At 39.8% G+C, this 23,057-nt stretch overlaps 4 protein-coding genes and 1 long non-coding RNA gene across 5 annotated transcripts; 4 read left to right on the top strand and 1 right to left on the bottom strand.

Moving 5' to 3' along the window:
* Positions 1-912: 912 nt before the first annotated feature.
* On the bottom strand, positions 913-4,010 carry LOC108869820. The gene is made up of 4 exons (XR_001956256.2): positions 2,484-4,010; positions 2,243-2,358; positions 1,683-1,989; positions 913-1,604 (listed from the first exon to the last, which is right to left on the bottom strand). It is a non-coding gene; the product is annotated as an uncharacterized LOC108869820 (long non-coding RNA).
* Positions 4,011-4,250: 240 nt separating this feature from the next.
* On the top strand, positions 4,251-6,190 carry LOC103839174 (alpha N-terminal protein methyltransferase 1). Its single transcript, XM_009115664.3, has 8 exons — positions 4,251-4,568; positions 4,732-4,876; positions 4,959-5,017; positions 5,091-5,201; positions 5,290-5,391; positions 5,469-5,523; positions 5,615-5,712; positions 5,812-6,190. The coding sequence occupies exons 1-8, from the start codon at positions 4,266-4,268 to the stop codon at positions 5,935-5,937; spliced, it is 999 nt and encodes a 332-aa protein (XP_009113912.1). The 5' UTR covers positions 4,251-4,265; the 3' UTR covers positions 5,938-6,190.
* A 296-nt stretch (positions 6,191-6,486) lies between these two features.
* Positions 6,487-10,061, top strand: LOC103839175 (berberine bridge enzyme-like 27). Its single transcript, XM_009115665.3, has one exon. The coding sequence runs from the start codon at positions 8,327-8,329 to the stop codon at positions 9,926-9,928; it is 1,602 nt and encodes a 533-aa protein (XP_009113913.1). The 5' UTR covers positions 6,487-8,326; the 3' UTR covers positions 9,929-10,061.
* A 1,189-nt stretch (positions 10,062-11,250) lies between these two features.
* Positions 11,251-13,661, top strand: LOC103839179 (berberine bridge enzyme-like 26). The gene is made up of 3 exons (XM_009115669.3): positions 11,251-11,344; positions 11,596-12,157; positions 12,332-13,661. Exons 2-3 carry the CDS (start codon positions 11,652-11,654, stop codon positions 13,455-13,457), a joined length of 1,632 nt encoding a protein of 543 aa, XP_009113917.2. The 5' UTR covers positions 11,251-11,344; positions 11,596-11,651; the 3' UTR covers positions 13,458-13,661.
* Positions 13,662-16,762: 3,101 nt separating this feature from the next.
* On the top strand, positions 16,763-18,679 carry LOC108869644 (serine/arginine repetitive matrix protein 1-like). Its single transcript, XM_018654344.1, has one exon. It carries the CDS (start codon positions 16,763-16,765, stop codon positions 18,677-18,679), a length of 1,917 nt encoding a protein of 638 aa, XP_018509860.1.
* The last annotated feature ends 4,378 nt before the right edge of the window (positions 18,680-23,057 follow it).

Below are 23,057 nucleotides of genomic sequence, written 5' to 3'. Positions count from 1 at the left end.
ATAATTTATATTTATATGTTATAAAATATAAGTCATTAGGTAATTTAGAATTATTTCAATGTCTTGTTGATAAGCATGTTCTTCCAGCTGTGAAGACATGTTTACAGTGAGTGCTTAGAGTAATTTGTAATAAAAATGGTTAGATCGTAGCTATAAAGATGTATTGAGGTGTATTATTATGAGTATGGCTGAATATTTTATCTATTAAATTTAATTTGATTCATTAGCGACAGAATAAAAAATTCTGAATATCCATAATCATTGGAACAACCAAATATTTAAAATCAATCTCTACTAAAAACGAAACAAAACACAAATATTAAAAAAAATAAAGCTGAATATCCTCTCTCCTTCTACTTTTATACAAATAGATATATATGTACAATTAAATATAGTTTTAAATGTATCATTCTATATAATTATTATTTTAAAATATAATTTTACTAATTTTATTTGTAAAATTATTTATAAATATATTGAACTAAGAGAAGAATTTACTTATAAATAAGAAACTAAAGCTTTTCTAAAATTTGTGTGTTTTATTTAATTTTGGAATTTATGGAATATAAAGTTTCAGTGGTGCTTAATGCTTATTTATTTTTAATGGAGCAGTCTTTTCGTTTAGCTCTGGAACGTTACATCTCGGTTTTTTGGTAGATAATTTACATGGATGTAAGAAGTGGAAGTTGATTAAGTATATCGTCTAAGTTGGGTGGATGTATCTTTTGATTGTGTAGTAATTACTTGGGTATTGTGGCGGGTTCTTAAACTCAATATATATGTTTTTGAATGGCTTTATAAATTGTAGAAGGAAAAAGTGTATTTTCAATCTTGAGCCATTGGTTATTTAGTTATGCTTTATTATTTGTCGTTAGCTTATTATGAAATGTATCTACGACCGAACGCAGAGTATTGTATATTTGTATTCTTCGGTTTTAAACTCAGAGTATGCCTGAAACTGAAGACCATTTTCACGATAGCTAAGAAAAAACATAGCAAACTCTAGATGAGGAGAAAATTTGAAGAAGAAAAACATTGATGCCTAAGCACTATTCAAAGAGGAAATCTGACTCGAGAATTCAAAGTTAAAAAAATAACATTGATGGCTAAGCATAATTGAAAGAATAAAACTGACTCTAGAAACTCCGTCATGTTCCCTTAAGCCTTTCGTACCTTCTTGACCACATTCAAAATTGTTGAAAGGCGAGGCTTCTTGGTGGCAGGACCAATGGAGGATGTTCATGCAGATGAGATTTCCACACATTTGTAACCTTCAATGCCAGCGTTAGATAATGCTACGTACTCCATCGAAAGCCACAAATAGACCCTCATCTGTGTCGTCAGCAATGCTCATCTCCACCCGGTACCTTGTAATAAATTGTATGAAAACCATTTTGACTGTATGTGAGAATTTTCAAAACGGGGAAAAACAAATGATCCAGTATACCGGAGCACTCCAAAAACGCATGTGTTGTTGCAGGACACGCAAGTCAAAAATGAGACAGTTCTTTGGAGATTCTTGTGCACCTGGAGCAGGAAACGTAACACCAGCCTTTGTCCATCTTGATTTCACTCACCATTCCAGTGCAGACAAATTCAATCTCCTACATTGCAATATTGTTAGAATCACATTCATGATCTAGACAACGAAAATGTAGAACAAAAAAAAAATTCTGTACAACCTGAGGCTCGGCTGTGATGACGAACTCATTCAGCTCAGATATGCTCAGTGGTTCAACCTTGGCATATCCTCCAGCAATGAAGGATCTGGGTTGTTCCCAGTGTTTCTCGAGACCAGCCTTAAGTGATGGAAAGTTGAATGAGGGTGTTATGGATAAAGAACATGAGAAACTGAATGTGGTTGTAATAACTTAAAAATCACTTCCTCGGAGGGCCTATAGTTTTGATAACACCAAGTGGAATCAAAGTAAAACATAGAACCCAGTCGCTTGCTAGTGGGAAGACAATGAACACTTGAATAAGTGTTGCCTGAAAACGATTACCAACAAAAAAATAATAATAAACAACAGATTCAAATCATATTGCAAAGAGGAAAAATATGATACCAAAACACTATGATTAAGAGATTTAAGATCTGAGCAACCACATACATTGGAAAAATAATCAAAGATATTAAACAAAGAGTGGGATAAAAAGTTTGATTGTACGATGAATAAAAAGGTATAGATTTGTCACCGGAATTGTTAAAACACTATCTTTTAAGATTTTATATAAAAGTAACCTCAGCATCAAGGAGGAGCATGTCAACCCCATCTACTCCCCACCACGCTTGACATTTGGACCCACCCTCCCCGAATCTCAGCAATCGGACTCCACCATGGAAGAACACTGGCCAGCCTTAAGATCATGGAGAATAACATATGAATTTCCATTCTACTGGGATTGAGTTTTTTTTAAGTATCAGAAACTGTGATATGATATTCTAGAGATAAAGGACTACTTATTTATAGGTCTGAAATCACCTCCTTGAACAGATAAAAGTAACATTGAATGTGGCATCGTCTTTGATGAGCCTCGATGGAGTTAAGATGTATCTTAAAGGCGATGAATGTGGCGTCGAAACGTCTGGAAGGATAGGAATGAACTCAAAACGACTGTAACGAAGCGTAATTCGGAGTCTCTGGACGACGATTTGTCTCTTCGGACTTTCAGAATCACCATTGTCGCTTGAGCTCTGGAGAGGCGAAGAAGAAAACAGGTTTAACCCTAAACGAAAACACGTCGTTTCATCTAGGCGGAGATGATAAGCGAGCTGTTATTCTCAGAAATTAATCGAAAGCCCAATTATAACTAAAGCCCACACGAATAACACACACGACTTAATGAAACACAGAGTTTCATTTAAATAGACACGTGTAGCCATTACATCACATGAATTTGTGACCTGGATTCCTAGGTGGCATCACCAGGAGGGATTGAAACCCTTCTTTATATATAAAGATATTTATCATTTAAAAATTTATCACCATTTATCTAAATGTTTAAAATGATAATAAAACATATGAAAATGTTGACAAAAAAAAATTAAATTAAAATCTACAGAACCCTACAAGAAAGCCCAATAATTAAAAAAATGTCTCTTTCTCTTTACAGCCCATTTGTTTCCACTGGATACTCCCACTGCAACCACCCAAACCATATCCCGCCGCCGTCGACGACGACGACGTCTGGCTTGCCACCGTCACTGCGTCACCGGAGAAGAGAACTAAGAAGCGTCTTAACTCGCTCGTTGGATCCAATGGAAGTTAGTGGCGTAGATTCCGAGGGTAAAGAGTTAAACTCAATATTTATAAATACAATTTATTAGAACACGATATACATAAATAATAACATAAAATATACATTAATTCATAACAATTGAAAATATAAACTACTCACAGGTGTTCTCATACAATGTACTCATTAGTTCATATTAGTTTTTATTTTATTTGAACATATTAGTGTATTTTATTTATTAATAATACATATATATATATATATATATATAAATATTTAAATGAAAAGTAAATAGTGTTTTGAAGACCCGAATAGTAAAACCTTTAATTTGAGGTTTCACTGTTCAGATACTCAAAATTTGAGGATTCGAAAAAAAACCTTAAAATTTGAGGATTTGAGTATCTCTTAAAAATGCTCTTACTTGTTGGTTAATGCTTAGGAGAATGAGAATCAATTCATCAACTACTTCTCTTTTGTATGTTTCTATAATTCCTACCATATTTTACAATATAATTGTCGTCATTTTTAAATCTTTTTAATATGATTAGTTTTTGTGTACAATAAGATCCATCAATGAACCAAACTCTTTGACTCTATTGGTAAACATCACTTAATCGAATGAAAACTGCTGAATAGTTTTCTTATACAACTGGATAAATTTTGGGGAATAACAAAATACATATTAGATGCATCAACATATTTATATACTATTTAATTTATTATAAAAATAAAATTTATTAATAATTAAACTAGTTACTACAAAATGTAAAAACATCATAAATTGATTAAAAAATATTTAAATTCTTACTATAATTAAGTAGCTTAATTTCAATACATTTTTAATAATAGATTGACATCTTACGATACTATGAAATCAAATTATAATAACATATATATTTATCATTTAAAAATTTATCACCATTTATCTAAATGTTTAAAATGATAATAAAACATATGAAAATGGTGACAAAAAAAATTAAATTAAAATCTACAGAACCCTAAAAGAAAGCCCAATAATTAAACAAAAAATGTCTCTTTCTCTTTACAGCCCATTTGTTTCCACTGGATACTCCCACTGCAACCACCCAAACCATATCCCGCCGCCGTCGACGACGACGACGACATCTGCTTTGCCACCGTCACTGCGTCACCTGAGAAGAGAAGTAAGAAGCGTCTTAACTCGCTCGTTGGATCCAATGGAAGTTAGTGGCGTAGATTCCGAGGGTAAAGAGTTCAACAGCGCCCAAGAGATGTGGAGAGAAGCAATCGGTGAAGAAGGAGATGAAACCAAGAAAACCCAATGGTACAGAGACGGTGTTTCTTACTGGGAAGTAAGCATTTTCAGATCTTTTCTGATTCTTTGTTGAAGAAAGTTGAATTTGTTTTGTTCTTAGTTCTCAGATTTGGTATAGCTTCTATTCCAAGCAAACGTGTAACCCTAACTCGTTTAATTTAGATTCTAAAGCTGTAGACTTTCTTTTTTTTTAATTAAAGGGTGTTGAAGCTTCTGTTGATGGAGTATTAGGAGGATACGGGCATGTGAATGACGCTGATATTACAGGAAGTGAGGTTTTTCTAAAGACTCTTATCCAAGAAAGATTAGTTAATGGAGGAGCAAATCAGCATCTAGTGGCTCTTGGTACTCTCCTCCCCTCATTGGTGTTTCTTGCCTGTTTATGTACATGTGTGTTTCTTTGAAAATCAACACAAATCATTTGCAGATTGTGGTTCTGGCATTGGAAGGATCACCAAGAATCTTCTGATACGGTACTTCAACGAGGTGAATGTTCTATAAATTGGGTTCTCTGTTTTTAGTTTCATTTGGTATAATTGTGTTTCTTTTTTGATCTTAGGTTGATCTTCTTGAGCCTGTAGCGCAGTTTCTTGATGCTGCACGTGAGAATTTGGCATCTATTGGCTCAGAAACGCACAAAGCAACTAACTTTTTCTGTGTACCTCTTCAGGTATTGTCATTCTTGTGGTGTCTCTTCTGCTTCCTCTGTTTTTGATTCTCCTTCACATTCTTTTGGGTGAATGTTTATATGATCATAGGAGTTTACTCCACCTGCTCAAAGGTACGATGTCATATGGGTTCAATGGTGCATTGGGCATCTCACTGACGATGATTTTGTCTCTTTCTTCAACCGAGCAAAGGTAAAGACCCTTTTTTTTATTCCGAGGGTCAAATAAGCACTGAAGTCAAGTAATGTCGTGTTCTTGGTTGATCTCAGGGATGCCTTAAACCCGGTGGGTTTTTTGTTGTGAAAGAGAATCTCGCTAAGAAAGGTTTCTTTCGCTCTCACTTTTGCTGTTCTTATGAAAAGTTCTGTGTCTAACAAAAGAGCTGATCTTTCATTGTTTTTTTGGTTTTGAGCAGGATTTGTATTGGATAAAGAGGATCGTAGCATCACCAGATCCAATCCGTACTTTAAAGAGCTCTTTCGACGATGTGGGTTACATCTCTATCAGACAAAGGTTGAGTTCTTGTCTATTTTTTCTTTTCATCTTAAGATAGTTTCTAGGAACTGTTGGTTTAGTCATTTATGTTTTTTCTTCTCCAATACTATTATCCAGGATCAGAAGGGTCTTCCTCAAGAGTTATTTGCTGTAAAAATGTATGCTTTGACGGTTGATATACCACCAAAAGTCCACAAAACCAGGTCGAAAACTCGCAGCAACAGACCACAAATCATCAAATGATAGGCTACTGGTTTGTGTTTTACGAGTTTTTAATCTTGATTTAAAGAGAGAAGCTATCAAAGATATGTGAATCAAGGCTTGTCTGCTTCACGAATGTTTCACAGTCACGTAGTTTGGTTTTGGCATGTTCGAATCTCCTGACCTCGCCTTAATTTTTAAGCACCTTATTGTTTGTTGTCTGATAATTTGTCCGAACTTCATGATATATGGACTAGAATTTTCACATTAGCTAGAGGATAACGATACTCTTCGAATGATGATTTGTAATCTGAATCGTAGTTGCTCCATATGGATCATTTTTGCAGTTAAGAAGCCTTTCGTTAAGTTGTTGCATTGATCTCCAAACTTGAAACATAAAACAACTATACTTTTTTCTTTCTTTTCTTAAATATATTTTGCTTAATACTTGCAATTAAAAAAGTCAATGAGATTGACTTACATGAATTAGCGACTCAATCGTGTATGATAATCCAAACCTATTAGAAGATGCTTAAAAAAACATGGTCACAATCTCATGGTGATTAGAGGTGAATGTCACATGGCCACATTCGCTTTGCACGCATCATTAAGCATAAGAAATGTGAAAGAGAACATACATGTATATAACCTAGAAAACCATATAACATTAAACCCTCTGGTATGCTCAGAGTATTTACTTCCTCTTAAGCCGACTAAACTTCAGCCAACTATGAATGTTGACTTCTCTATTCCTTGAGATTGTTTAGCTTTCTTCTTTATACTTCCATTCTCATATCAGGCTTAATTCTCTTATAGTCATAGAATACACTATTGAACATATCACATTACTCATCTTTTAGATGCAATTTGTCTTCAAGCTGGAAACTTAGAATTTTATCAAGGCTTGTATGATCATACGTTTGCAATGATACTCTCTCTGTTCCATCATTCTAAAACCGAAATGGTTACAGTCTCTAATTCTTTAGCAGTGTAAAATAGAAAAGTATCTGGTCTGAATGTCACACACACTAATGAAATATGATCCGAAACTTCCCTATGTCTTTTGCAAATTATTTATCTTAAGAGGGTGCTCATAGTGTTTCCTTCGCTTCTTGCCAGCTCAACTTCAATGCAGTATTTTGTGGACGCTATCCTATTGTCACCAATCAACAATTGATCACATAGTGTGGTATGTTTTTTTTTTAGCTATAACAGAAAAAAGAAGCTAATTATAAGTATGGTTCAATTGTTGTGAGGGAAATATGCCAATTGGTTTTGAACAATAAATCCTCTGAGATTTGATGTAAGAATGTCTTTATGTGCAGAAAATTTATATTTTAAAATTTTGATGAATAATAGATATTAATGTAAGAAGATATAAAAAATCATCTTCTAAAGTTATATTAAAAATAAAATTTGAAAATTTATATGAATGTATTTTCTTGTTTTAATACTAAATGCATCTATCCAAATCTGTTTTATTTATTAATATACTCATATAATTAAATAGTTAAAACGGTTTATGTATTTTTATATCTAAAATACCCCAGTGGAACCAAAAATGAATGAATGCCAAAATACCCAAAATATTATTTATATTTTTTTGTCGTCCCAAAATATAATTTATATATCTAAAATATTAGTTATATTTGTATTTCAGTTCAATTGTAGTATTTAAATTTTATAAACAAAAAATATTATGAAACTAACACCAAACAATTTAATTTATGATTAGAACTATTATAGTGATATATATTTTTTGTGATTTAAAGATATTATATTCACAATGATTATTATTTGTATAAATCGAATAAATCTTTAGTATTGTAGATCATATTTTCACCGATCAAATACTATCTACACCATTTATTCTATTAAAATATCGTTTTGAATAATTCACAAACCGCAGCCATACATGTATTATTTTCCAGTTTGTGCTGTTCCTATTACCAAATAGGCAGTTAGTATTTGGATCTAAAATGTTTTAAACCTTGAAACATTATTATTTCAAATATCATTTTACCTAAATTTTATTATTTCTTATTCAATAAAATATTACTATTTATCACTATATTAGTACTATTTTATCATTTACGAGAAGATTAAACAAAAAAAAACTCACTCAATGTTCGATGCAAGAGTGGGCAGACACGTGAGGTTGGTGGCTGCAAGAGTGGGCAGACACGTGACGTTGGTAACACTCAACAAGCTGCAGAATAATTGTCAGAAAAGGAACCAAACCAATCATGTTCTTTAGTAACATCCTGAGTAACATCATTCGTATTTTGGTCGAATGGAATCAGTTTTTTTACAAAAAGAATTGTATGTAGCCCACATCTCTTTAATAATAGAGATATGAAAATAAAAAAGAAGAAAACATACAGTACTTCATATCCATCTTTCCCGTCTATCCTCAGTCTATGCATAAAAAATGGAGTTCTTCAGCTTTCGGCTTTCTCTCTTTACTCATTTCATTCTGTTGAATCTTACTCTTGCTCATCTATCCAATCACGAAAACTTTCTCAGCTGTCTCTCTCGCGGGATAAACGACTTCACCGTCGAACCTAGAGTCATACACACCTCTGAAGACCCTTCTTTCTTCTCAATCTTGAATTCTTCCATACAGAATCCAAGATTCTCGGTTCTCGAAGCACCTAAACCGATCTCAATCATCACTCCGGTTCAAGCCACCGATGTTCAATCGACGATTAAATGCGCACGGCTTCACGATATCCACGTCAGGACACGGAGTGGTGGTCATGACTACGAGGGATTCTCGTACATCGCCAGAACCGGACCGTTCGTTGTCATTGATATGAGAAATCTCCGGTCTATTACACTAGATGTTGATAACCGGACCGGTTGGGTTCAAACCGGAGCTACAATTGGTGAATTGTACTACGAGATTGGGAAATTGAGCAAATCACTAGCCTTCCCGGCCGGTCTTTACCCCACCGTCGGCGTAGGAGGGCAGTTCGGAGGTGGAGGGTACGGTACATTGATGAGAAGATACGGTTTATCTGCAGATAATGTAATTGACGCGCATATAGTCGACTCGAGTGGAAGGTTTCTTGACCGACAAGGCATGGGTGAGGATTTGTTTTGGGCTATACGTGGAGGTGGAGGGTCGAGTTTCTGCGTTGTCTTAGCATGGAAGATTAGATTGGTCGATGTTCCGACAGTAGTAACTGTCTTTGACGTCACGAAAACATCTGAGAAGGAGGCTGTCCGAACCATCAACAATTGGCAGTATATCGCGGATAAGGTTCCTGATAATCTTTTCATTAGAGCTATGCTGCAGAGATCTAACGACACAGCAGTTTACGCTTCGTTCCCTGGACTTTATCTTGGTCCGGTAAGCGATTTATTAACGTTAATAGAAGAGAAGTTTCCGGAACTAGGTCTTAAGATAGGAGATTGTAGAGAGATGAGTTGGATTGAGTCAGTTCTCTGGTTTATTAAAGGAGAATCAATGAATACTCTTACGGAGCGTAAGCGTACGTCGAGATCTTTCAAGGGCAAAGACGATTTTATTCAAAAACCGATACCAAAAACTGCTATTCGTGAGCTTTGGAAGCGAGCCTACGCGCCAGAGGCTAGGCTAGCAAAGATCATACTCACTCCATTTGGTGGGAGAATGAGTGAGATTGCGGAAAATGAAATACCATTCCCACATAGAGGAGGGAACCTCTATGAGATTCAGTATTTGGCTTATTGGAAAGAAGAAGAAGACAAGAACAAGAATGATACAGAGATATATATGAGATGGGTCGAGAGTTTATACGATTTTATGACTCCTTATGTTTCAAAATCACCAAGAGGAGCTTATGTTAATTTTAGAGATGTTGATTTGGGGATGTATAACGTTGGGATGAATATGAAGACCAAGTACGAAGAGGGAAAGATTTGGGGAGTGAAGTATTTCAAGAACAATTTCGATAGATTGGTGGCGGTGAAAACGAGTGTTGACCCAATGGATTTCTTCTGTGATGAGCAGAGTATTCCAGTTCTCAAATCTGTTGATGTTATGTAAAAGTTTTTCAGATTTATTTCCTTGGAGAGTTTTGTGTGCGTTTCTTTTTGAGCTCTTCTTTTGGTTGGTAACTTAAATAAAACTAATCGGATCAAAACCAAACCGAAGATACTTATTAGTTCTCAGTTACAAATGTGCTGGTTGGTTTTAGTGATCTCTTAAAATGGGACTAAATTTGATTTCTGTTTATAGAACAAAATTTGTATAACTGGAAATAATTGACATGTCCCACAATCCCACCCACAGTTCCATTGAAAAAGATATTGGGATAGCTGGTGGTGTCAATACCGGATCCCAACAGGCTTTCACTTACGTAAGAAATGAGTGACTTAGCACTTAGCAGCTTTGGGTTGTCTGTTTTCAAAATTTGTCCTCATGTACCCTTAAAAGCCAATTTGCTGGAAATTCTAGATATTTTATGATGTCTCGATGCAGATTCGAGAAACAATTATTTCGATCAAATAACAAATTTGATCTATAAAATAATTAAAATTTTAAAAAACTATGTAAACAAGAATATCTTTTCATGAAAAAGTCTAAGTTGATCTTCATAACATTTTAGAACACGTAACCTTTCTAAAAATAATTAAACACTTTCTTAAAATACATTTTTATTATTGAATGCAATTACTCAAAAATTGAAACCAAAATTTTGAATGGATCTCTTTAAAATTTAAATATATTAGTTTTCAGATTATATTGGATCAGATCACAAATTCATTTTTTTCTACATTTCATTGATGTTATGATACCAAAACAATATTAGAAGAAATGTTGATTTAATTTGCTAATAAAAATAAATATGAAAGATGTTTACTTACATAATAATTTTGGTAAAATTGTAAAAAAAAATGTAATTGTGTATATATAGATAGATATACAGGTGATTAAAATAAAATTTCTACAAATGGTAGAGCTCGGTGCACAGTAATTTGGTAGAGCTAAGTGCAGAGTAAGTGATTTGAATTTTTATAGTATCCCACTATCCCTGATCCGCTATGTTTCTATTTGAATTAAGTTTCTTTTTATACTACTTTGCAACTAACTAAATGTCTAGTGTTTGGATATTCATAAAATCTGGATACTACAATTGTCGGGACATTTAAAGTTAGGCCAAACACAAAATGAGGAGCTCAGACAAGGGATAACACACGAATATTTTGCCACCTAAAACTTCCAGTTTCCTACAAACACAAACTGCAACGTTTTTTACACACAAGTGAGCAAAAATGTCTAGCACGTCACGATACTGCAGTTTGAAAAATTTGGCTGTCTCACACTCCTCAGTCATTGATCTTTATAAATCAACGAGCACTTTCATATTTATTTGTAAATTCTTGACTCAAATGTTCCACAGTTTCAGTCGTCGTCTCCTGTCTCCACCGTACGTGAAACGTAACGAACTTGGTCAAGTTGGTAAGTCTGTGAAACCAAAAAAAGTTCGGTAAAGTTTTAAAAGTAACTTTAGTTTTGAACTTTAAACTCTAAATGGGCACTTACCTTTTAGTGGTAGCATTAAAATCAACAATGTCATGATGAAAGTTTAGGCATTTGGGCAATAATTTTCATAGAGAAGAAACAAAAAGTTTATATTTGTGGTAACTCTAGAGAGAACGTGTAAAAACGTTTGGATTCTTTATGTCTATTTATAGAATGAATTTTTGCAGATTGGGATTAAACGAAGAGCAACAAACAATAGAGCAGAGCTTCCTTAAAGCGAGAAATGGGAATTTCAAAACCATCCCCTGCATTTTCTTTTCTTTTGATTTTCGCCTTATATTTCTCATTCTACACCATAACACCAACAACTTCTTCAGCTTCCCTCCAAGATCAATTCATAAACTGTCTCCATAAAAACACGCATGTTTCTTTCCCACTCGAAAGTACGTTTTTCGCTCCTGCCAAAAACGTTTCCATGTTCAGCGAAGTCCTTCAGTCCACAGCTCAGAATCTCAGGTACTTGACAAAGTCCATGCCTAAACCGGGATTCATATTCAAACCGCTCCACGAGTCTCACGTCCAAGCTTCCATCATCTGTTCCAAGGAACTTGGAACTCATGTGCGCGTCAGAAGCGGCGGTCACGACTACGAAGGCTTGTCTTATGTCTCGGAGATCGAAAAACCTTTTATAGTGATGGACCTGTCAAAGCTGAGAAACGTCAACATTAATATTAAAGACAATAGTGCTTGGGTTCAAGCTGGTGCTACAGTTGGTGAACTTTACTACAGGTAAATAAAAAGACAACAAAGAAATTTTCACTATTACAGAAGGATCACTAAAAAAAATATGGCATCTAAAGAGAAGTTTACTCCGAAATTTAGACAAAAACGGAATTGTGACACTAGGATAGGATCGATCTTTTGACTGTATATTTGATCAAGAAACTTTTTTGTTATATGTAGGATTGCAGAGAAGAGCAGAGTCCATGGCTTTCCGGCAGGTTTGTGCTCCAGCTTAGGGATAGGCGGGCACATAACTGGCGGGGCATACGGTTCCATGATGAGAAAATACGGTCTCGGTGCAGATAACGTTCTAGACGCAAAGATAGTCGACGCCAACGGTAAAATACTCGACCGAAAAGCGATGGGCGAGGATACGTTTTGGGCGATTCGAGGAGGCGCTGGAGGCAGTTTCGGGATAATTCTAGAATGGAAGATCAAGCTTGTTCCTGTTCCTAAGACGGTAACCGTCTTCACCGTCACCAAAACGTTACAACAAGACCCTGGAAACAAGATTCTTTCTAAGTGGCAAATGGTCGCGGACAAGCTTGTCGACGAGCTATTCATCCGAGTGATCTTCAACGTAGCTGCAAACAACGGAAGCAAGACCGCCACGACGTCGTATAACGCTGTGTTTCTTGGCAACAAAGGAGTGTTGATGAAAGTTATGAACAAGAGCTTCCCGGAGCTAGGTCTAACACCGAAAGATTGTACCGAAATGAGCTGGCTTGAATCCATTGTTTACATCTCTGGATTCGCGAGCCGCACTCCTACCAAGGTATTGCTTCAAGGGAAGTCAGCTTTCCCAAAGAACAACTTCAAAGCCAAATCCGACTTCGTGAAGAAGCCTATTTCTGAGTCAGGGCTTAAAGGGATCTTCAAGAAGTTGCTTAAAGAAGATAATCCAATGATGATATGGAATCCTTACGGAGGAATGATGGCGAAAATCCCTGAATCACAGATCCCGTTTCCCCATAGGAAAGGAGTCATATTCAAGATTCAGTACGTAACGAATTGGCCAGACAGTGACAGGAGAGCAAACAGGCACATCAAATGGATCAGAGATCTCTACAGTTTCATGACTCCTTATGTCTCGGCGAATCCACGACAAGCCTATGTCAACTACCGTGATCTAGACCTGGGACAGAACAAAAAGGGCTGTAAGTCGACCATCAACCAAGCTCAAGTCTGGGGAGCTAGTTACTTCAAAGACAACTTCAAGAGGTTGGTGAAGGTTAAAACAAAGGTTGATCCAAATAATGTCTTCAGACATGAACAGAGTATCCCACCTATGCTGGTTCAAAACTGAAGCTCAAGAATATCAAATTAGAATAAACTAGAAGAAATCAGATAATGTTTCTTCTAATAAAGTTAAGGCAAGCATGTAGCACTTTGTTTTACCTAAAATTTGAAGCGTTGCTTCTTATGAGTCAGACAAGTTGTTTTTAATTAATTCCCAGTTCCTTGATCAACTTTACTACACTAGAATCGTAATCGAAAGCTTGTTCTCGTTCTCAATTTGTTAAAGTTTGGTTCGAGTGGACTATTTACCAGTCGTCTTGTGTAACACACGTGGTTAGTGTTTATGTTTTATGCCACCACATATGTGTAAACATAAGATATTTTTTAATGTATTTTGAACCAATTCACTCTTCTATATAAAACTACTAGAGTAAACCCGCCCGCAAATAAACAAAAAAAATACATTATATAGAGTTCAGACATGGAACTCTCCCACAGAACATCAACCATACTCACCTGCGCCTAATACCAAAGATCACAGCACCAAAGACAGTGGCAGATTATAGACCGATAGCTTTGACTAACGTCTATTACAAGATTATTTCGAAAATCATCACGAGAAGGCTGCAACCGGTACTGGACTCCATCATCTCCGAAAATCAATCTGCTTTTGTGCCAAACAGAGTGATTACAGACAACAAAATGATAACACACGAAACTCTTCATTTTCTCAAGAGATCGGGAGCTACAAAACATTGCTCTATGGCTGTGAAAACAGACATGAGCAAGGCTTATGATAGGCTAGAGTGGAAATTTATTGAGGCGGTGCTCCGGAGATTTGGATTCCATGAGGTTTTCTGCGGTTGGATTATGAGTTGCATCACGACAGTGACATACTCTGTCTTATTCAACGGCGAGGTCCAAGGAATGATATACCCAACTCGAGGCATCCGGCAGGGAGACCCGCTGTCCCCTTACATCTTCATACTTTGTAGCGAGGTTTTATCGGGTTTATGCATGGAGGCGCAGCGAAGAGGTTCACTGGCAGGGGTTCGGGTCGCAAGAGCTAGTCCAAGAATAAATCACTTATTATTCGCTGATGACACGATGTTCTTTGCCAAAACGACCATCAGTAGTGTCAATGCACTAAAGGAAGTCCTGAAGAAATATGAAGCTGCATCTGGTCAAATGATCAACACAGAGAAATCTGCGATCACTTTCTCCAAAAAGGCGCCAGCTGAAGTGAGAGAAAGGGTTAAAGAATGCCTGGGTATTGCTAAGGAAGGGGGGGGTAGGAAAGTATCTAGGCTTGCCAGAGCACTTTGGGAGGAGGAAGAGAGATCTTTTCACCTCGATTGTGGATCGTATACGACAAAAAGCGGCAAGCTGGAGTACTCGTAAGCTCTCGGCCGGAGGAAAACTGACCATGTTGCAGTCAGTCCTGCTACCAATTCCCTCTTTCTCTATGATGGCTTTTAAACTGCCGAAAGGTCTCACCAATAGGATACAATCAGCCTTCACGAGATACTGGTGGGATGATAACCCGGAGACGCGGAAGATGTGCTGGATCGCTTGGTCGCGAGTTGCAAAACCAAAATCGGAAGGAGGGTTAGGAGTGAGAGACGTTGAGGCTTTCAATGATGCCCTACTAGCTAAGCAGGGGTGGCGGATTTTAATCAATCCAGACTGTCTACTTGCCAAAGTGATGACAGGAAAATATTGTACCACTTCCTCGTTCCTGGCTGTACCAGCTTCAAGCTCATGTTCACATGGATGGAGAAGCATCCTATGCGGAAGAGATCTCTTACTGCAGAACATGGGTAAAACCATAGGAAATGGAGAGAGTACAAAGATTTGGGAAGAACCGTGGATTTCACTGGATGTACCAACTAGACCGATTGGCCCGCCGAACCTCTCTTCAAAGGACCTAACAGTTTCACACTTGTTAACTCAACCAACAGGAGCTTGGGACCGAGATAAAGTGGATTTGCTGCTTCCCCATGAAGCTCATAAAATCCTTCTCCTTAAACCAAGTAGAACAGGAGGCCAAGATAAGCATTGCTGGTTAGCGACTAAAAGTGGTGAATACTCTACAAAGACAGGTTATCATACAGCCCTGAAGCAGTTACAGCCCGAACAGAGTCCACCCCCTCAACCGATGATATGTGACTGGATGGCAGACATTTGGTTGCTCCCCATCCCACCCAAGATAAAAGTTTTCCTATGGAAGATAGTACAGCGTGCGCTACCGTTGGGAGATACGCTAGCTTCAAGAGGTATCCCAGCAACGTGCCTCGCTTGCACTCATTGTGGAGATCGAGAGACGGCGAACCATCTGTTCTTGACATGTCCTTTTGCGAGACAGATTTGGAACCAAACCCCGATCCATAATGTGATGAACATAATTGATTCTGCAGATTTCCAAAGAGCCCTCAAAGACTCAAAGAAGGCCCGAAACCTTCCTCCCATAGGAATGAGAATGGGGTCTCTCTTTCCATGGATATGCTGGAACCTATGGATTGCTAGAAACCATAAGATATTTCAGAACAGGTGTTTTGAGGCGAAGGAGGTCCTCTCGAAAGCGATTGCGGACGCACTGGAATGGCAAACAGCTCAGGAACAGTCTATCACTGGTCTGGCCACTGAGCAGAACACAATTGTCCAAAGGCCTCCTCCCCAAATGAACCCAGATATCATCACGGTGAACACAGATGCAGCTTGGAAGGAATCAGAACAGAAAGCGGGGTTGGCTTGGCTGTTCTCGGATAACACAGGCAGGATACTGGCACGGGGAACCTCGCTCGAACTCTACGTCCCCTCCCCCTTAGTGGCAGAGGGCATGGCGTTAAGAGAAGCCTTACTCCATGCGCAAGCTCTTGGCTTCAACAAACTATGCATCAAATCAGACGCTCAGATCATCATCAGAGCTATCAATAGGAGAGACCCAATCAAGGAACTTTGCGGAATCCTACAGGATATCCTAAATTTGTCTTGTTACCTCTCTGTTTCCTCCTTCATTTTTATTTCTCGCAAAGACAATATGGCCGCTGATGCTCTTGCTAAGAGAGTATTAGTTGAAACAATCTATGTGTAATCTCCTTTCTTTTTAATGAAGTAGTCGTTCAAAAAAAAATAGATTTTGCTCACCTAATTCAGCATTTATTTTCACTGTTTACTACTCTTTCTCTTCCTGAAAAAAATGATTTTCTATAGTATTCACGCATCCTAAAAAAATAATTAATTTTTCAGCATTAAATACCGCTCCTTCACTTCACCTCTTGCTACAATCCAACTTCGTGACGGTTACCTCTTCTTCCTTTGAGATACTCGCTGACAACCTCACAACATCGGAGTTGTACCTAAAGCTTCCTGATGCAGAGACGCCTCTCATCCTCTGAAAAGGGGAAAGCCGTTGCGCTAGAGCACCTCCCTGCCCCTCGAAAAGCTAGAGTCAGGGTTATGGAACCTGACATCACTGCGTTGAAGCAGAAGCATTCTCTAACCATTATTGGTAGAGTCACAAACCCATCTGTCCAGAAGGTGTGGTCGCTTCTCCCGTTTTTTACAGAGCACTGGAAAGCGGATATTCCCCCGACGGGTTCTGACCTTGGCTTGGGAATGTTCCAATTCCAATTTGAACTCGAGTCGGATCTTCTTACGGTCCTGGAAAAGCAACCATACCACTTTGCTAGGTGGATGATTATCCTACAAAGGTGGGAACCAACCTGCTCACCGGAGTTTCCATCAATGATTCCGTTCTGGATCAAAATCCACGGAGTTCCGATCCACCTATGGACAGAAGAAACCATCCGCAGCATTGGAAAAGACATTGGAACGTTCGAAATTGCAGAGATCACTTCTACCTCCATCCGCATGCGAGTCCATGTCAATGGGAGACTTCCCCTCATCAAAAAATCCATCCTAGAGTATCCGAATGGTGATGAAGTTGCTGCAGTCCTAGTCTATGAGAGACTGGAGAGACACTGCTCGCAATGTGGAAGATTGGACCATGAGCTCCGTGATTGTCTGGAAGCTAAGGCACTAAAGAGAGCTCTACTTGCGAATCAAACCGATGAGCCAAAGAACAAGGAAGCTCAACACTTGGTGCCTAGGAGTGGAATTCGTGAGCCCAATCCCTCCACTGATAAAAGGTGGGAACATGCCCCTCGTAGACTGGACTATAGTCGGTCCCTTCAGAGTAGAAGCTCAACCCGATACTCCTCTCACAACCCAACACATGGAGCCATGTCTACCAGATACAGATCCCGTGACCCTCCCCGTGAGGGAGGTGAGTATCAGAAAAGATCCTGGAGACCAAAAGATAGCTTTGTAAGGGATTCCACAGCTCGGAAGGAAGACCTGCGAAGTCTCCTCAACAAAACAGAGTCTCGTAAACAGTTAGATACAGTTATTGGGGATTCCCAATCAGACCACTCCCACAAGTCTAGATATAATGAAGAGCACCGGGCTAGAGATGAGGAGCGACTCTCTCCAGCTACTTACATAACCCCAAGACAATCTACGCCAGCTTCACCAAGAAACGGGTCTCATCAGTTAGATAGGGGGATTCCCCTCCGAAAGGAAAATGAAAACCTACCCAAAGAAGCAGTGGATGCTGCAATGGGAGAAATAAGGAATTATATGACACAATATGCAAGTTGTGCAGACCCGATGGAGAGTGCAGCTCGTAAGGAAAGATTAAGGCAAGCAGAGGAGCGAGGCCAAGTTGAAGAATCTGCGATGCAGATGGTTAAAGCCTCTATGGCTCGGGAGAATGAAGGAACTACAGCTAGAACTTCTCAGGAACCAAGTTCCAATGAACGCTTACCTGCAACAGCACGGCTAGGTCCAATAGGTCAAGCTCAGGAGGAACAAGTAGTTACAAATATCCAATCTGAAGGAGGTCACACTGAGAGGCTGCCAATGGCAGCTAGGCTTGGACCAACTCTCGAGGGAACAAGCAACATTGATCTCCCTCCGACGCGGGAGGAACCTCGGAAGCAAAAAAGGAAACCTGGTAGGCCACCAGGCGGCAAAAAGATTGCTAGCCCTGCTCTGGCACCGGGATCGGGTTTGCGCAAAAGGAAGGTCACTCCTAAGCCCACCACCTCCCGGAGGAGAGTTACTGGAGAATCAGAGAGACCAAGGAAAGCGGCTCGAGCAAGCCACACTAGAGCCTCACAGCAGGACACTCCTTCGTCTACTGACAACATTCCGATAGTTAACTTGATACCACCGTCGGCCAGACGTAGGATGGATTTTCGGGCTCCATCCCACCTCGCTCCTTAACAATAACGAGCTGGAACTGTCAGGGGTTGGGGAATCCCCGGACAGTTCGTAGATTGGGAGAGGTATCAAAAAAGTTTAATCCGGATATCATCTTCCTAATGGAATCAAAAAATCCCGACAGCGTGGTGCTCAAAAAGCTGGAGCACTTGAGATATGACAATTACCACCTCGTTGCACCAACCGGGCACGGTGCTGGGGGGCTCGTTCTGCTCTGGAAACAGGGAATAAACATTCAAATTTTAGAATCCAGTGCAAATGTAATTGACACACATGTCGAGTTTGAAGGAAAGAAATTTTATGCTTCATTTGTACATGCTAGCACGGATAGAAGCCAGAGGAATTTGCTGTGGGATCAACTTGTAACAAAGTCGCTTATCCGAGAAGAGGCTTGGCTGGTTACAGGTGATCTCAACGACATATTGAGTAACGACGAAAAGGAAGGAGGGACGGAGCGACCAGAAGGGTCCTTTACTGATCTCCGTACTTTCTTTTCGGAGGGAGACCTGTTCGATCTGCAGCACTCGGGCGATCCACTATCTTGGCGAGGAAAGAGAGGAGATCACCTGGTCAGATGCAGATTGGACAGAACTATCGCTAATTCTCTTTGGGCCGAACGATTCTCCAAGGCCAGATGTCAATATCTAGAGGCGGATTTGACTTCAGATCATAAACCGCTAATAACCGTCTTTGACAATGGAGCAAGAAGACGGAGGGGACTGTTTAGATATGATCGCCGGCTATGCAAAGATGAGGCAGCCAAGAAAGTCATATCTGAGGCTTGGCAGGATTCCGGAAACCTTTCTGTCTTTGAAAAGCTATCGTCAGCACGGAGTGCTATATCTGCTTGGAGCCGGGCTCAGCAGAGGAACAGCCAAGAGGTGATTGAACAAAAGAAACGGGAACTGAATGCAGCACTGGCTAGTCCGGTCAACGACACTGTCTTGATCCAGGATATTTCGTCTAAGCTAAATGCGGCCTACCTAGCGGAAGAAGCTTTTTGGAAGCAACGCAGTAGACTGCTGTGGCTCAAGCTCGGAGATCGCAATACGGGTTTCTTTCATGCCACTACAAAGAACCGGAAAAGAGCAAACTCATTCTCGGTACTAGAAAAGGAAGATGGACAAATGGTTCACACTGAGGAAGAAATTGTAGAGACGATAGGGTCTTACTTCGAGAGTCTATTTGCCTCTTCTCCGGGTGAGAGGACAGACACAGTAAGCCGGGCACTGCAGAGGATAGTCACAGACGATGCAAATTCCAGGCTCATTGCCATTCCAGCTGCTGAGGAGATTCGTGAGGCAGCATTTTCAATCAATGCCGAAAAAGCCCCGGGCCCGGATGGTTTCTCAGCTGGATTTTTCCACACTCATTGGGATGATGTTGGACCGGACATTGTTAGAGAAGTGCAAGGCTTTTTCGCCGGGGGAGAACTCCCCGAGAGCATCAACGACACTCACATCCGTCTCATTCCAAAGATCACAAACCCGCAAAAAGTCTCAGATTACCGGCCTATTGCATTGTGCAATGTGTACTACAAGATCTATTCCAAGATTCTTACCCGGAGACTTCAGCCATTGATGGACTCACTCATCTCGGAGAATCAGTCGGCTTTTGTCCCGGGACGTGCTATTGGCGACAACGTTTTAATTACACATGAGGTTCTCCACTATCTCAAGACGTCGAAAGCGGAACAGAGATGTGCCATGGCCGTCAAGACTGACATGAGCAAGGCCTATGACAGGTTGGAATGGGAATTTATTTCGCTCGTGATGCTTCGGTTGGGATTCCACCAAAGGCTCGTTAACTGTGTAATGCAGTGTATCTCCTCAGTTACATACTCCTTCCTCATTAACGGCTTGCCTAGAGGGAAGGTAGTACCGAGTAGAGGTATCCGTCAAGGAGACCCTCTTTCTCCCTACATCTTTATCATGTGTAGTGAGGTCCTCTCGGGACTATGTAACAGAGCGCAAGAAGATGGCTCTCTCAAGGGATTGCAGGTGGCGAGGGCTAGCCCCCGGATAAACCACCTTCTTTTTGCTGACGACACTATGTTCTTCCTAGAAGCAAGTAGTGGAAACTGTACAGCTCTCAAGAGCATTTTACAGCAATATGAAGCAGCTTCGGGGCAGTCGATCAATAAGGATAAATCAGCCATTACCTTTGCGCGGAAAACCCCAGCGGCACTCAAGACCCTGATCAAAGGCGAACTCCAAATCACCAAGGAAGGAGGGACCGGGAAATATTTGGGCTTACCCGAACAGTTTGGCCGAAGAAAGAAAGATGTGTTTGCCTCGATCGTCGATCGGGTCAAGCAAAAGGCTCGCAGCTGGTCCAATAAGTACTTATCTTCAACAGGGAAATTGGTCATGATCCAAAGTGTGCTAACAGCGGTTCCTTCCTACTCCATGTCGTACTTTGAACTGCCAGTCTCGCTCTGCAATCGTCTGCAGTCTGCAGTGACGAGGTACTGGTGGGATAACAACGAAAGCACCCGGAAGATAGCATGGATTTCATGGGACTCGATGGCTAAACCGAAAGCAGCAGGAGGCTTGGGCTTCCGGGATTTTCAAAGCTATAATGTTGCATTACTAGCAAAAGTAGGCTGGCGCTTGTTACAAAATCCCAACTGCCTGCTTGGTAGAGTGCTCTTCGGAAAATATTGCCCTGAAAATAACATCCTTCTCGCCTCTGAAACCTCAGCTATGTCGCATGGATGGCGAAGTATTTTGAAGGGGAGGGACCTGTTGCTTAAGAACATGGGATGGCTAGTAGGCAATGGCCAGTCTATCTCGGTTTGGAGAGACCCATGGCTAAACCCCTGCCACAAAGAAAGCCCAATGGGACCAGTATGTGAATCTCTCTTGGAGCTCAAGGTTTCAGACCTGTTCCAGGCTGAATCATGTGACTGGGACCTCCAAAAAATTCAATTCTACCTCCCTGGGTATGAGGAAAAGATACAGAGGATAAGGACAAGTCAAACCGGGGTTCCGGATAAACTTATTTGGCTGGGAACGAAGACAGGAGAGTACTCGGTCAAGTCAGGTTATTTCTCTGAAGTAGACATTCTTGAGGCTGGAAATGCACTTGTAGCAGAAGATTCTATCAACTGGAATAAGAGCATCTGGAGACTCGATGTAGCTCCAAAAGTTAAGCTCTTCTCTTGGAAGCTGCTAAAAGGTGCTCTTCCTGTGGGCGAACGACTAGTTGAGCGTCATGTGCCGCTAGACCCGCGATGTAAGCGCTGTGGAGGCTCCGAATCTATAATTCATCTGTTTTTTCACTGTCCATATGCCCAAAAGGTGTGGAGTCTTGCGCCTTTCAAGGCCGAGGTGGAGAGCAGCGGAATGGTAGATTTGGCAGCAAATTGGGCGGCTATCTGCTCCAAAACTTGTCTCCCCCCCTCGGGGGTAGTCTCTGATACACTTGCTCTGTGGATCCTCTGGCACTTGTGGAAAGCGCGCAACAAATTTGTCTTTGAAGGCCATTCGGGATCGCCAGAGGACACCCTATCAACAGCAATATCTTTAGCAAAAGAATGGGACTCACAGCAGCGACAGGAGCAGAAGCCTTCTCACCCCCGAAGAAAGATGCCAGAAGCCCACCTCCCACCTGGTGCTGTGACCATCAGATCCGATGCAGCCTGGAACCCTCGAGGCACAGCGGCGGGCTTAGGCTGGGTTATCCACTCCCCTTCAGGTATTAGGACGTTCAAGTGTAGTACCTCTCAAGTGACTTCAGCTCCAATGGCGGAAGCTTTAGCTCTGCTCGAAGCTGTCAAAGCGGGAACTAGAGAAGAGCTGAAGGTGGTTTGTTTCGAGGCGGACTCGTCCCAACTAATAGATGCTTTAAACTCTGGAAGCTGCATACCTGAGCTCTATGGAATTCTTGCTGATATTATATCTTTTGCGTCTATTTTCGATTTTGTCTCCTTTGTCTGGATTTCTCGGGAGAGAAATGGTCAGGCTGATATGCTAGCAAAGTCTGCTTTATTAGCAGCTGAAACAATTGTAGTTGAGGGAACACTTATGGCCCCAACTAACTGATTTAAGTTTAATGAATTATGTGTTACAAAAAAAAAACAAAAAAAAAAAAAACTACTAAAAGTACCTTAAAATTTTAGAAAATCTATCATTTTGAAACAAAAAATAAATCTAGAAAATCATAATTTCAGGAACAGAGAGAGTATTACTTTGACTTTTTATTTTATTACTTAAAATCAAATATTTTCACAATTAAATTTTTATAAGAAAATATAAATTGTTTTACTCTGCTGTTAGTATTAATATAAAAAATATAAATTGTTTTAATCAAATTTTACTCAAATCACAAATTCAGTACAAAAAATATAAATTGTTTTAACCAGTACAAAAAATATAAA

The sequence above is a fragment of the Brassica rapa genome, chromosome A09 (assembly GCF_000309985.2).
Source record: "Brassica rapa cultivar Chiifu-401-42 chromosome A09, CAAS_Brap_v3.01, whole genome shotgun sequence".
NCBI lineage: Eukaryota > Viridiplantae > Streptophyta > Magnoliopsida > Brassicales > Brassicaceae > Brassica > Brassica rapa.
The sequence above is the reverse complement of the archived record's forward strand: the minus strand, read 5'-3'. Positions and strand labels throughout refer to the sequence as shown.